Here is a 15,754-nt window from a genome sequence, read left to right as displayed (position 1 = left end):
AAATAGTGATAACAAACTTGTGCTAAAAGACAGACATCGAAAGCCAGATGCCACATAACTGACCATTCCAAAAGCTCTTCTGGTTTATGACCAATAGAGCTAAACAAGCACCATAACACACACACACACACACACACACAAACACACACATATATACCTCTAACAAACAAACTGGGTTTGTTGGAGTCAACTCTAAGATTTGGGTCAATGTTGTATGCCTGACAAAAGATCACTGCATTGTGGTCTGTGTTACTGGGAGTGAAGATCAGACTAGTTCCACTTCCCATTGACCGAGATCCTTTATACCAGCCTATATTAGGAGCAGGTCGACTGGTCCCTGTTAAACATGTCAAGCTAATTTGTTCTCCAGTGGTGACATTCAGGGTGGATGTTATGTTCTGGTTGTTATACTGTAAAAATGCCTCTGTAACTCTGACTGAAATTGTTAAATAAAAAATATATTTAAAATTCCTAAAATTTTCAGGAGATAAAACACATTAACATATGCAAAGACATTCATTTTCAAATTCAGTGGCAAATAACTTATTATTGCATAAAGAACAGACAAAAGTATCCTATTGACAAAACATGATAAACTCTGGCATTTTTAAGACAATAAGATTTATGTATAGTAAGCGACTAATGAAATATCATTGCAGCAATGAGACTGTACCAAATAATAATTTGACAATTGGTTTTAGTCAAATTTTCAAACTTCAAAGCTACATACAAGTAATACTGATGTATTATTATACTAATAATATTTATAAAATTGTGATGGCTAACACAAGCAAGCAGGATACTCTCAACTAAAACTTGTTACCATTAATCACTTTAACAGTATTTATTTTACCCAAAACGAGTAACAAACTAAGTAAAAAGATTTGTGAGTAATTATAATTATTAGTAATAGCAAGTAATGCTAATTAAATGAAAATAACACCAAGTCTAAGATTACAAGAATTAATTTACTTAGTAATTACTTTACTAATTAAAATATTATTAATTAGTACTAAATTTATTAAGTAATTTTAATTAATCACAGAGTTAAGTAATTTTGAACAAATGGGTAAAAAGTATAAATGTTGATGTCAATAGAAAAAAAAATTTAATCAGTAATTTATTCCCAGTTTAAGAACGAGAATGTTTTATTTATCCTGGTATGACCGCAATCTACAATCAATAGTTGTTTCTCTTAGAAATTGAAATGTAGGCAAAAATATATCTAGAGAAAAATCTGCCAGAATTTGTAATACTGATAACTGATTTCAGATCTAGAATTTAACTTTTGTTGCCAGAGAAACAAATAAGACTTAAGTTAATCAGTCCTGCTGAATCTTCACTTGTCAGAAATATATCAAGATTCTCTTGCCATCAGACTACTGAAATTATGAAAAGTACTAGTCCAAGAGAACAGGTAATGGTAGTAGACTACCACTAATTATGAACCTCGTTTCATATTCATACATGCAGAACCTTTCCAGCTTTAAGTGTTCCAGCTATAAAATTAATACATAGATAGGTAGATATAATCATATTAACCCAAAGCCTGCACAAAACTGCTAGTCATTATTACAACTGGTGACTAAAAACATCAATTCCTTGATAACAATGGTAGAACCTGCAACAAAAAAAGAGAAAAATTCTAACAATATGGGATACAATTAATGTAACTAAAAGAAGTGAAGTTAACTTAGGATAATCACCTTAGTAATGTTGCAGTTTATATACATATACATGTGATCCTGAAATATAAATGTGAATGTCTGATGATAGATGAATATCTTTATTGCTATATAAATTATTTTCGATGAATGCATATAATATTTAAATAAGAATAAAGAATACATGGCACAGTGATTGTGGGCATGTTTCCTTCTTCAACATTACTGAATTTCAAGTCTAAAACTGGTCCTTTGCAAAAACCTGTTACTGGCCGCCATGTATAGCCTATTTTGTGTGGATAAATGGTGTTAATTATCCCAAAACAACAACTCTTCAAAGGTATGCAAAAATTCCCATGTTTACGTAAAATGTGCACACATTTGATAACTTTGCTGTCTGTGAAAAGGAAAAAGTCCATAAAGGAAAAACAAGACCATGATTGACAAACTAACATATTATTGTATCGGGGCCCCGAGTGGTCTAAAGCACTCACTTTTACAGATCACTGCCATCTCACCTCTGTCTGTGTGGGTTCGAATCTCGGGCTTGGCCAATGTGGGTATGTGAGAAATCTTGCCGGTAGCTTCTTGTAGGTTGGTGTTTTTTTCCAGGGTTTTCCTGGGTTCTTCCTCCACCATTTATGCTGACTACCATGTATAGCCCATCTTGTGCTGAAAAAATGGTTTTAAACCCCAACAACAACAACAGTATTATTTTATCATGCCCAACAACAACCACATACTATGACCGCTTCTGAGAACCACTGTTATCATGAACCACATTGAATGACCCATATGCAAACATATACTCAATAACTTTATATAGCTGTCAATCCTCCTGGGGTGCTTGGAGGAAGAAGGTATGCCCCCCTCCCTCCTTTATCACCCTTCATAAGATGGTGATGCTGAGCACAAAAAATACAATCAACAACTCCACCAAGTCCCTGAAGCCCATAATGCTGTCATGCCAAAGATTTGAGCTCTGTCAGTCACTCGATCATATGATGAAATTTGTTCTATTAGTATGACACTGAAGAGCTACTTGAATTCTGCATAATTTTGTAACTATTTTTGAGAGAAGGTAAATCATTCACATGTCATATTCAATTTTGTTTTGTTTATGTAATTTATTTAATAGTTATATTTTACATACAGCGACTCATGTCATTCTATTTTATATCTCTGCTCAGGTCTTTGCTATTCCATCCATTAATTTCATATTTCGTTTCATTGGTTAGTCAGTCTGGGCAATAACACTGCGGTCGCTCGTCTCTTCGATAACAATAACCAAAAACCATAAGGAGTTTGGGAGATCACACATCTCATCACTACCACCTTCTGTCAGGCACGAAGTAACAGAGTTAGCAGTACCAGTATAAGGCTTCTAACTAGCAATAAGTGGGATGTGAGAATGTGTAAGACATCAAGATCAAGGATGGTTTGGTGTGGAAGGGAATGACAAATCTGAATAAAAAACCAGGTCAGCATTATGACAAAGACGGGCAACTGGGTCATATGTTATGCTGTTTCGCATCATTTAGTTACAGTATGGTCTATGGCTGATGGGGGTATCCTACATTTAGTAAGGGTTAACCAGTCGTATTCTATATGCAAGGGAAGGGTGTGTGGGTATGTGATACAGTACATATTGAAGACGGGGACAGTCAGACACAGATAGATACAGGGATAGTAAACAAGATAAATATAGGGAAATACAGACAGAGGTAGCAGAGATAGATAGTAGGACAGCTATATCACGAAACCATGTAGCTAAACTGTAGTGTTGAATTTGGAGAGGTGGACAGAACTTTGTGTATATTAGACATAAACAGTAGATTGCTAATATGGCCATACTGAACAGCAGGTTGGCACCATTTCCTCTTAGGGCTGTTGCAGTTTTTTCTAAATATATCCCTGAGTACTTTAATTTCACAGAGTTCATATTAAAATGCATCTATTTGACCCCACAATAAGTCTTTTGATGACAACAATGTCAGTTTTGACCAGCAATCTAGGAGAAGTTATGACAAGATTATAATAATGGCATGTGAGTGACCATACTAGAGGTCAGATTAGCAACATTTTCATTTACAACCAACTAGACATCATAAGATGTCTTTTGGTGAAAACGAACAAGATTTTAAAGATGGCTGCTGTCTTACCTATATTAGACATTATATCAGCATGATTTTCATTTAGGACAAACCAAACACAAAAAGAAGTTTTTGAGTGAAAAACCCATGCTGATATGACCTTCCAATCAGAACTTTTAGCATTAACAAGATTATCAAATCATATTATCATACAAGACATTAGATGTGAACAATTTTTATTTAAAACCAACTAGATATCATAAGAATACTTTTAATGAAACCCACGTGGATATGATAATACATTCAGAAAGAGCAGCAGTAACATACTTTTCAAAAAGGCCACTATGACAGCCATATTGAATCTCTGAGCATTTTATTGGATCAGTTCGCTAAACAAAGTTTTGGAGGATGATAACAAAAGTTGTTGCACCTGGTATCTTTTCCTCATAATTCAGCCCTAGGCTTCACATATTTTGTTTTAAGGTTATTATGTACTGATAAAACATGATACAAACAAATATGACAGACCTGGGAAAATCATTCAATTATTAACTGCAACTGAATATGGTTAATGTACTACATTATCCATATTCAGTTGCAGTTACTGTTTATAGTGATTGTTACATGTAGGAATCTAATACAGCACACAGTTGAAACTTTGATTATCTCAGAAGTGTACCATTATATGGAGGCAAATACAAATGCAGGCAAAGAACAACTGAGTATAACTGATTAGCTGATTTAGATCATGGTTTCATCAAATGCAGGCAATCCAATTAATGCATCAATTCTTCAATTTATGCACAATCACACTAACCAAACTAGCAAGACTATCTTAGTTAACGATAATGCACAAGAATCTCCCAAAATTACAATCTTCCCTTGATTCTTTAATCATAATTTCCTTCTATGCTTGGAATTTCACCAAACTTTGTAATTACGTTGAACTGATTTTTAACAAGGGTGTCATCATTGAACCATGCCCATGAACGTGGTGAGAGGGTCAAAGAAAACTGTTGAAAACTTTCATTTGGTATTTTCAAGTATTTCTTCTTACAAAATGTCAAATATGCAGTCAAAGCTGGAAAAGATATCATAGTTATGTGACAATGTTTCATCATGACCTGCTTCCTGTTCTAGGGATGGAAGCAAGTATGGAGGAGGGTATAAGGAAGGTTGGAATTTGCAGTGAGTATGGAGGAAGATATAAGTAAGGTTGGAATATGCAGTGAGTATGGAGGAGGATATAAGGAAGGTTGGAATATGCAGTGAGTATGGAGGAGGATATAAAGAAGGTTGGAATATGCAGTGAGTATGGAGGAGGATATAAGGAAGGTTGTAATTTGCAACAAAAACACTTTCACTAGCACTTAAATTCATAGAGAGACCTTGGATAAACCTGTACTCACAGGGTATTTATATGTTGGCCTTTTTATAGGTACCATATTATGAACTACAACTGGCATTACATTTTCAATAAGGGCCATGCAGCTTTTTAAAATTTTGTTACACTTTAAACTGTATACCAGCAAATCTGATAGTCTGTGACCCAGATGCAATGAGGTTTATGTTAGAACCTGGATAAACAACTCTACAGGAGAAAATTGATGCTTTGTCGCTGTTATCACTCAGTGTGGTGTTCTGTTGGAGATTTAGGGTGCTTGTGTAGAATTGTTCTGGTAATACACATTGGCCTTCTGTTCCTGTTGGATTAAGTGTTGTATAGACTTCATACGGAGATGATGCTGACTGGCCCTGGAATAATATATCAAGAAGATATGAATTCTTTATTTCAGACTGCATAGTCCATATAGCTAAATTAAAATATAATATAAAAATAAAAGTATTTTCAATATATAAGATCATATCCTAATATATACAATTATACAGACATATCTACAGCATTGTTCCTTTGTCAAACATTGTTAAAAATGAAATTATGTAAGACATTTAAAGAGTAATTTGTTCCATCTATCTGTAATATGAGAATTTAAATGAATGTCACAACCCTTACAAAAAAACTAGTCTGACCTACAAATGAAGTATGCTTGACTTATAAGGGAGTTTTTAAAACCACTTCTGTTTCTTTTAATATGCACATGTAATGCTATAAGTGAAATATCAGTCTGTATAAGTACAAAAAGTATTGATTCGTGCATCCCCAACATTTCATTTATACATGACATATAAGTCACTTATAGGTGGTGTAATTCATTTGTGTTAATGACTGTTTTGTTCAAATAATACAGAGTGATTCAGACAAAATTGTGTTATCATCTGCAAAGTGCAAGTGAACTAAGTCTATGGACTTTTACATTTTCTGCTTCCAGTTTACTGAAAAAATGTAAGTCAAGTCAAAAGAAAGGTTCTGTATTTAATTTTTTAAATTAAAAATGCATAGCTCCCCAACAGACTGATTGATTTTAACCAGAGCAAAATCAAAACAAAGAAAATTTCTGCATTTCATATTTAAAATGCCTTCAGACTAAACAAGTCTGAAAGAATTTCAACAAAGATGCACCTTAGGAATCAACACTATTGTAAAGCAGCATGCATGCATATATGTATGCAATCGGGGACATGTACACGTATGTTTAAGTCCATGATGCAAAACGGTCATGAAAATATGAATAACCGTACACAATTTTTTTGTGAATACCATATGGAATAATTCAGGAATCCATATGGAACAGATATGACTATGATTGAAAAACTTACAGAATCAAACAATTTATTTCATATCTATAAGTACTTCACAACAAGGGAAAATTTGCAGCTTTATCCATAAGCACTGTTTTCTATATGGAAAAGAAACCCCAGTGTCATAATATCATGGAAAATATTGTCAGAATTTTTCTTGACATACTATCTGATTAAAATAGAAATACAAACACCACACTGAATTTTTACTTATATGTGAACCAGATGTTTAGTCCTACTTGAAAAACATTTAGTTCTCAAGCAGTAATGGCCCAGCTGACTTCATGATATCCTCAAGGGAGGAATGATTAAAGTAGGCCCATGAGGTAGCAATGGCTCGAACCTCATGGATTTGTTAATTTCATAAAGTCTAGGTTTCGATCAATGAGAGACTTGACGGCTCTTTTGATTGTTATGACAACCCACTGAGAAATAGTGGCAGCTGAAATGTCTATGGGGCCCTTAAGAGGGAAAAAAAAACATTTCTGAAAATTTTGTTTAGGTTTAGAGGCCTTAAGATAGAAGTGGTGAGCACACATGGGGCATAAAAGTCTGTCCTGATCATCCCATGCACAGATTTTACAGAGACTGGGGATCTTGATGGGTACGAGTGCTACCAAATGGTGACCTATTTTTGGCTAGGAAAGCCTGTTGGCCAAGAAGGGAAACAGAATAATAATTCCGATTAAAACAGAGACATCCACTATCAATGGACAAGGAATGAATCTTGCTTCTGCATCTTGCAGAGGCAAGAGTTAGTTGGAACACCATTTTAAGTGTGAGATCTAGAAATTAAGCTTCACTCAATGATTCACAAGTGGCTTTGGTTAAAGACCACAAAACACAATATTACATCTGGGTGTAAGAAAGCGTGAGACAGGTCTCTGAAACTCAAAAATAATTTATAAAATCAACAAGGTGAGGATCTGAACCAGTGTCTTTGCCCTGACAGAATTTAAGTGTATTGAAGATGGCAGCTTGATGGCCTTTGATAGTGGATACTGAACATCTTAATGATTTATAAAGGAACAAAAGATTACCAGCAATAGAAGCTACAGAGAGGCGGATATGATCAACATTTCCTACTGCACTAATTACAGAAGATTCTCCACATGGCATCATAGATTTAGACGCTCTCCTGACTTCAGTGATGCAACTATCAATTCAGCCGAAAAACTTGCTCTGGAGGAGAAATCGTTTGAGACAAGCCATGAGTAAAGGTGGAAAATGTCTGGGATGCTGTGGAGAAGAGATACCAAGTGTTGTGACAGGAGATACCTCCTGTGTGGTATAGACCTGGGTCAATCGATGGAGAGGTTTAGGAGGTCGCTGAACCATGATCCCTGGAGCCACAATGGGGCGATGAGATTGATTTAAGCAGAGGAAGTTTTGACTCTATAGAGAACTTTGTGAAAAGGGTAGGAAGGGATATGCAAATCGACAATCCCACTGGAAGCTTCTGACCATGTTCTCTGGCCTGAGACAGGAGACAAATAAAAGGGAAGTTTGTTGTTAAGCTTGGTTGCCAACAGGTCCACAAGAGGTCTTCTCCAGAAGGAAAACAGGGACTCTGTTACTGAGTGGTGAAGAGACCATTCTGTAAGGGTGGCTCAGTCTGTTCTGGATAGACTGTCCACTAATATGTTCATCTTGCCCGTAATGTGGTGGACTTAGATTATGACCTTCTCTGAGGCTGCTGAGAGGAAGAGGTTCCAGACCTCCAAGCAAAACAATGGGGCATATGTGCCTTCTGATGTCAAAGGTAAGTTATGATAGATGTGTTGTCTGAGGAGACCATGACACATCAGCCCCTTATTAAGTCGATGCATGTATGCAGTGCGAGAAATACTGCTTTCATTTCAGGGTTGTTGATGTGAAGGAACAAGTTGGAGAATTATGCCCTACAGCTCTAAATGAGCATCCCCCAACCGAATTTGACATAACAACGAATAGATAAGAGTGGGGATCTGGTGCATGTATGAGGACCCCCATCCGGAATCTAGTGTCTCAATTCATCCATCAAAGCAAGTGGTGGTGAAAATCCAGTCCTTGGTTAATCAGGGTTGATAGAAAATCTAGTGTGCAGCTCCACCTTGCGTGAAGGAGGAACTGTAGAGGAACAAGGTTGGCAGTGGCATTCAAGGTAGGGATAGATATAGGCAAGCAGTCAACACAGTTGTTGCTCATAGCATCTCTAGGAGAGTCAGTATTCAATCTACTCAGTCCAGAGGAACACTGACCAAGTTTAGGTTTATGAGGAAGTTCATCACCCTATAAACAAAGTCCTGCAATGGGACAAGTTCTGACATTTTCAGTTATATGACTAAGATGTCTGCAGTGTGGCACTTTTTAGTGATGTCTAGCACTGGAGCATCATGCCATAGACATGTAGCATGATGTCCCACCCAGTCACATTATCATGACACCTGGCCAACCAGTCCTAACACTAACCTCTTAATGCTGAACACCTAGAGAGGCAGCTGCAAGTACCATTTTTATAAGTCTTCGGTATGACATGGCCGGGAATCAAACCTGTGACCTTCCGCATCCGAGGTGGACACTCTAATTACTTAAGCCATTGGAGCAGTTTGAGACTCACTGAGTTACTGTGGACCAAGAGCGGATCAGATCCTACTGAAGGGACTGAACTTAAAAATTGTGGATCTGCCAGTGATTGAATTACTGGATAATTGATGTTCCCTGTATTTGGTAGTAGGCTACTACCAATTCCATGATCCAGATAAAGTCTTGGGCAAAAAAGAGATTCCAAACAGCAGAATCCAGAACTGAAAACCTTCCTGGTCTACGCAAAAATGGAGATATTTGCGGTGTGGAGAAAAGATGCGGATATGCAAAAAGTAATTGCCAGATGTTATATTTTGCCGCCAATTAGGAAAATAAAATGGCAGTTTGCGACATTGGCGAAGCCCTACATGATCCTAGAATAAATATTTTACACCTTCTTTTTCATACCTTTAAGAAGAAAAAACTTTTTTTTGTGTACGAGAAAAAATACATATAAAATTTCAGGAGCCACTCCACGATCGTCTTCTATTATTCATGCACGATCTCTTCCCCAAAATGATAATAAACTTTTTGGTTTTTTTTCATATTTTTCAGAAAGATTTTTTCTCGTGTGCGAGAAAAATGCATGCATATAAAATTTCAGGAGCGACCATGTTATATCCGAATTCACGTTATAATGAAGCGTGCTATAGCAGGGTCATACTGTAATAATAATAACAATAATGACTTTATTTAAAGAGGGTAACACAATTAGCTAAGAACTAATCTACCTTGAGGCCCTCATACAAAGGAATTTATTTAGTTTAGCTGCATCTCTGAAGCCACTGGATATATTGGGTTTGGAAGAAGGAAATAGAGTGGGCATTTCTAATCTCAACTGGAATACTATTCGAGAGCAAAGTTCTAGAGTATCGGAAACTGTTTATAAATAATTCCTTATCTGGTTTGGGAATTTTATATTGATTGGTAGACATGGATCGCAGGTGGGTAGTATTACCAGGTAGCCTATATACTGGAATAGTGATTGTAAATATTCAGGAGCAATGTTATTGGATATCCTGTACATTAATTTGGCTTTTCTCAAACAGATTCAGTCTTTAAAAGGTAATATTTTTAACTTACCAGCTAATATTTCCTTGCTTTCATTATGGACTGATATTAGCCCAAATGCTCTTTTCTGAAGATGTGCCAGCTTTGCTATGTTTTTATCATTTGAATTACCCCATACTGTATTACAGTAGTCTAAATAGGGTTGTATGTAACTGTTATAAAATAGTTTTCTGTGCCTTTCAGGGAGAAAATGTCTTATCCTACTGAGAAGCCATCAACTTGAATTTACCTTTTTTATCAATATGTTTGATATGTTCAGTCCATGATAGGTTATTATCTATCAGAGCACCAAGTAATCTATCATGACAGACCATTTGCAAATTGTTTTCCTTCCATGTCAGATATAGTTCATCACTATCAAGATTTGTCCTTTTTTGCCGTGTTGAGATAAGTAATATTTTAGTTTTACCAGTATTTACCACCATGCCACTGAATGTGCACCAGTTTTCCATTTTGTTTAGGGGCATCCTGTAAAGAAATTTCGAGTTCATGCTTCGTGTTTTGGATGTCTGACAATGTTGTGTCATCAGCATAGAGATCTGTATATGATATTGAGTCTCTTAGTAAAAGTGGTAGGTCATTAATAAATAAAATGAATAGTAATGGACCTATAATTGAGCCTTGTGGTACCCTATATCTAATTGTTCCATGGTTCAGACATAACATTATTTATATAAACATGTTGTGTTCTCTCACTCAAGTATGAAGTAAACTATCTAACTGTGCTTTCATCACACTGGTCAATTTTCAGTTTCTTTCTTCAAAAGGATTTCATGATCCACCATGTCAAAAGCTTTCCTGAAATCTACAAATACAGATCCTATTATTCTACCTTGGTCAAGTGCTTGAAGCCATTTATCAGTTAGGGAGATCAAGGCAGTCTCACATGAATGTTTCTGTCTAAAGCCTGACTGACTTGTTTTGGGAGTAACAGCAAGTGTTTGGTTAAATATGACATGAATGAGTCATGGATATGTTTTTCAATCAATTTTGACAAGTTTGGTAGTACTGAGGTTGGTCGGTAGTTATCAGCATCATCCTTAGAACCAGATTTTTGAGTAGGAGTTACTTTTGCAGTTTTCCATATTTTGGTGACAGATGAGGTTGAGATACTTAAATTGATTATGAATGTTATGCTATCTACGACAGCAGAGGCAGAAGATTTAATAAGTCATAGACCAATCTGATCAAGTCCTGTAGCTTTCTTGGTGTCAACTTCACTGAGACATTTTTTAACAAAGTTTTTTGATACTGGTGGGATAGAGAAACATACCTCCTTAGAGATTTTGCTGCTGCAGAACTTTTTCAGTTCTTTAAAGTTGTTTTCTATCACTGGCTCTTTTAACTTTGTGGTAATGTTGGTGAAAAAATCATTGAAAACATTTGCAATGTCAGTTTCATCAGTGACTATGGTATCATTCACCAGAAGTGAGTGAATTTTATTTGTCTGATCTTTGTGTGGTCCTCCAGTGAGTTCACTGAAGACTTTCCAAATGGAGTTTGTGTTGCTCTTTTTGTTTTCAAGCAATGATTGATAATAAGATTTTTTAGCTTTTTAAATCATACTTGTTATTTTATTTCTCCATACTTTATATTGTGCATGGTTTCCCATAGCCTTGAATTGGTCTTGTGTTTTCATAGCATCTAGGATTTCAGTATTAAGCCAATTAGGTTGGATTTCATTCTTTACTCGATGTACTTTCAGTGGTGCATGCTTAGAGACTACAGCCATGAATAAGTCAGTCCACACCCTCAGAGCTTCATCTATGTCATCCAAATTTTGGATCATATTCCATGGAACTTTATAAAGGTCATTGAGAAATTGTTCTTCATTAAAATTTTTGAATGATCTGTAAGTGATCATTTTGTGTGCATTTTCTTATTTTTCTTGCATTTAACCTTTCTTGTCAAAAATGTAGGATAGTGGTCACTAAGACCAATATTCGGTGCATTAACACATGCCAGTTGTCTGGTAGGTTGGTATAAATGTGATCAATATGAGTGCTTGATTTTTCTATTACCTTTGTGGGCTCATTTACTAGCTGGTCTAGGCCTAATTATTCAATAAATTCCATCCAGTTGTTCCTTATTTGAGTATTGAGAAGGTCCTTATTTATATCTCTGAGTATATATGTTTATTTCTCCTGTGCTAGAACATTTTCCATTTGTTTTAAAAAGATATTATTCCAAATTTTGGAGGAAGGTGGCCTATAAATGAAACCAGCTAGGAATGATTTTGCATTATTTTGAGAAATTTCCACCCAGATACTCTCAGTTTCATGTGACTCCAAGTCAAGTCACTTTTCTGCACTTACATCTTCTCTAATGTATACAACAAGAAATATCTGAATATTTAATCCACTGTCACAGAGAAACTTTAGCTGTGTTGTTTACCAAAATGAATGACCATAGTCAGGTACACAATGAACTTTATTTTGGACAAGATCAATTACAAATTACAATGATATACAACATATAATCATTAACAAAAGTCAACAAATAATACAAATTAAATATACATAACAAGACCATCAGCAATGTCCAGACTTGGCTAAAGATTGAATTTCAAAAACAAATGCAATAATTGTTTAAATCGCATCTGACATCAAGTTATTCTTCTACTTCTTGTGATTATAATCAGCAGTAACAATAGCAGCCAAGTCTATTATTTTCAAATCAATTTTACAAATAAAATTTGAAATATATTTTGAATCACAAGTATCTCATACACATGCATACATTGACACAAGTAATATATAATTATGTTGCAAATTATTCATACATACCTGTATGAGCCACTGTATCAAAGGTGATGGGTAGGTACAGCCAGATGTTGTACACTGAAGTTTAGCTGATGTCACACTGAGGTCTACATTCATATTTGGCACCTGTGTGAAGTCAAGTCCTGGAGGAATTGCTTAAAAGGGAAACAAATCTGGAAAATGTTAATGTTAATATCAAGTTCTTTTTAGCTGGGGCTTGAGGTGGGTAACAAACTAATTTTAATTGTTTAATACTTACCTGCTAACATTACATCACACTATCTTTACCTGGTGCAAGTACCCAGTCCAAGGATATTATTCCCTCATCCAATCTGTAATTAGTGGTCTAGAATGAAAGGAAAAAATACATGATCCCTGTCTGACACCTCAGCTCTCTTCTGACAACTGGAATATCATCCTTCACAGACTTGGACTGAACTGAAGGAAAAGAGAAGGGTAGGAAGTGGGATTTGTGCAATAATAGTAGACAATTATTTCATAATTAAAATTAGCTTACCACCACCCACCCACCCTGCAAAAAATTACATTTTAATAGCAGTAAAGCATTATTTACTATTACTGCATTGCAGAATTTGCCAGCTTGGTACTAGGCTGATGGCATAGGATAAGATGTCCAGTGACCCTACTACAGTTGTCACCTGGATGTTGTACTGAATTCTCGAGGATGGCAGAACAACCTGTTAGGCTGACATAACTGGACATGAAGCATAAATACCTTTACTATGATGCACCTCATATTGAAGGTAAAATGGCGAGAAAGTGGAGTGAGATCACCAGAATTATCCTTCCAAAGAGGAATGATTTTAAAAGGCCTCAGATGTAGCAAAAAGCCTTGATTGTGATTGCAATGAAAGAAAGAGCTCTTCCAGGGAGAGACTTGTAAGCTCCTCTTATTGTCTGAACAATTGCCCTTAAAAGGGTGGTTGCCAAATATGAGGGATAAAGGGACAGTTGCATCCCTATCTATTGATTTAGAAAAATGGAACCATAAAGCTCCCATCAGGCTGAGAAGACCATTCTGATCATCCCGTGCACAGATATAAATAAGACCAATGGTATCTAATTATTGGGCATATTCACAGGTTGTCCAAGAAGAGAGACTAAATCATAGTTATCAATGAAACAAACAACCCTTTTCCACTGGCAAAGTGGCAATTTCACTCTTCCTCATTGATACTAAGGAGATGACAAAGAATGTTTTAAGGTTTTCAAAGGAAGCTTCACTCAAAGGTTTAAAAGGTGGTTTAGATAATGACAAAAGTGTGTGCATGTGTGATTTGGATTTTTAATGTAGCTTTAACAATTTGTCAGTCATATCGCTTCGATGTCTGCAGTGTGACAGTTTATGGTGATGTCTAGCACTGAGGCATCATGCTGTAGCATGATGTCCCACCCAGTCACATTATCCTGACACCAGGCCAACCAGTCCTAATACTAACCTCTTATGCTGAGCACCTAGCAAGACAGCTGTTAGTACCATTTTTGTTACTCTTTGGTATGACTCAGCTGAGGATCGAACCCATGACCTGCCACATCCGAGGCGGATGCTCTAACCACTAGGCCACCGAAGCGGTCTAATGACAAAAGAAGTCTTAGAAACGTCCATCTCGGCATTAATGTTGCTGTTGTGTTGCTTAATGCCATCGTTCAGTGAATAATAGGCCAATGTAAATGGTGGAGGAAGAACCCATGAAAGCACCAGTATAAACCACCAACCCATGGGAAGCTACAGCAAGCCTATTCACATACCCACAATGGCTGAGCCAGAGACTATAACCCATGTAGACAAGTGAGATGGCAGTGATCTGTCAAGGTAAGCACTTTAGCCCATTCAGCCATCCTAGGTTTTGATGAATGAGTGACTGGTCTTTGGACCCAAAACATAACTGAATATTTCTGAAAGATATGGGTTTTACCCTGTATTACAGCCCATACAGAACATAGAAGCATTTGAGAGGGTTTTTCTACAGCCCTAGATGGCAAATGCCGAGCAATCTTTTTCATCAAGGAGAAAATGGAAACCTGCAACTGTAGTTAAAGATGTACAGATAGGTTCAACATATTTCTTACTGCCCCAATTACAGAATCTTCTTCATTTGACAATTATTGTAAACCTTGGAAGTGTTATGTATATCTGTATTTTTCTGTAAGTCGTGGTACATGATTTTATTTAATTTTTGTAATTTTTATTCATAGTTCTAAACTGTATAGAGTATCTTTTGTTTGTGTATGTGACCTGGCTCTGTTAAAATTACAAATTGAATAGGATCTATAAATAGATGTTTTCGTATGTTGTTGACAAATATTAATAATAGTTATAATAATAAGATTTATGGCGTAGTTTCTCAGAGACTGGTGGAATATTGATATTTGGAGAATAATTCTGCAGCTTCCCATTGGTTGTGCGAGGTCACGTGAAAATGCTTATAGTACAACTCACACAGGTCATGTAGGCATTCAACACTGACTATTCAGTAGTGGCTGTCATTTTTCAGAATCTGATTCTACATACCTTTAAGTGGCAAATATTCACTTTGTTTGGATTCTTATATATCCACATTCTGTTAGAAGGTCATTATTTATTTAGTGCATATAGCAAAATCAATGTTAAAGTACATAGACATTTTTTGACAAAATGAACGTAAAGGTGTGATCCAGTACAATCTGGATTGAGCATTATGTGCTGTGATGTCACAATGAAAGCTACGCATATTGCTATACAAATTCATACTACCCTATATTGTAATGATTCCACTCTATGTGCTCTTTTCTTGACCAAAGTTTAGTACACGGCCACCATTGTAAAAGACCACAGAGATCGATAATTTGCATCTGGAAGTTTCTTGATGATGGTATAGATGCAGAACATTCAATAATC

The 15,754-nt window shown here is 36.0% G+C and overlaps 1 protein-coding gene across 4 annotated transcripts in view; it reads right to left on the bottom strand.

The window, feature by feature from the left end:
• Nucleotides 1-15,754, bottom strand: part of LOC149773275 (uncharacterized) — a 146,097-nt gene that overhangs the window by 77,999 nt on the left and 52,344 nt on the right. For 2 of the 4 annotated variants that reach the window (XM_089946514.1, XM_089946516.1), the window contains exons 4-6: nt 12,880-13,010; nt 5,284-5,512; nt 158-436 (exon numbers count right to left, since the gene is read on the bottom strand). In XM_089946514.1, coding sequence (XP_089802640.1) covers nt 158-436; nt 5,284-5,512; nt 12,880-13,010 — 639 coding nt within the window. Of the gene's footprint in view, nt 1-157; nt 437-5,283; nt 5,513-12,879; nt 13,294-15,754 lie in introns of all 4 variants that reach the window. The other 2 variants (XM_089946515.1, XM_089946517.1) reach the window with 2 other exon arrangements.

The sequence above is a fragment of the Sinohyriopsis cumingii genome, unplaced genomic scaffold, assembly GCF_028554795.1.
Source record: "Sinohyriopsis cumingii isolate HCF-2022 unplaced genomic scaffold, ASM2855479v2 utg000695l, whole genome shotgun sequence".
NCBI lineage: Eukaryota > Metazoa > Mollusca > Bivalvia > Unionida > Unionidae > Sinohyriopsis > Sinohyriopsis cumingii.
The sequence above is the reverse complement of the archived record's forward strand: the minus strand, read 5'-3'. Positions and strand labels throughout refer to the sequence as shown.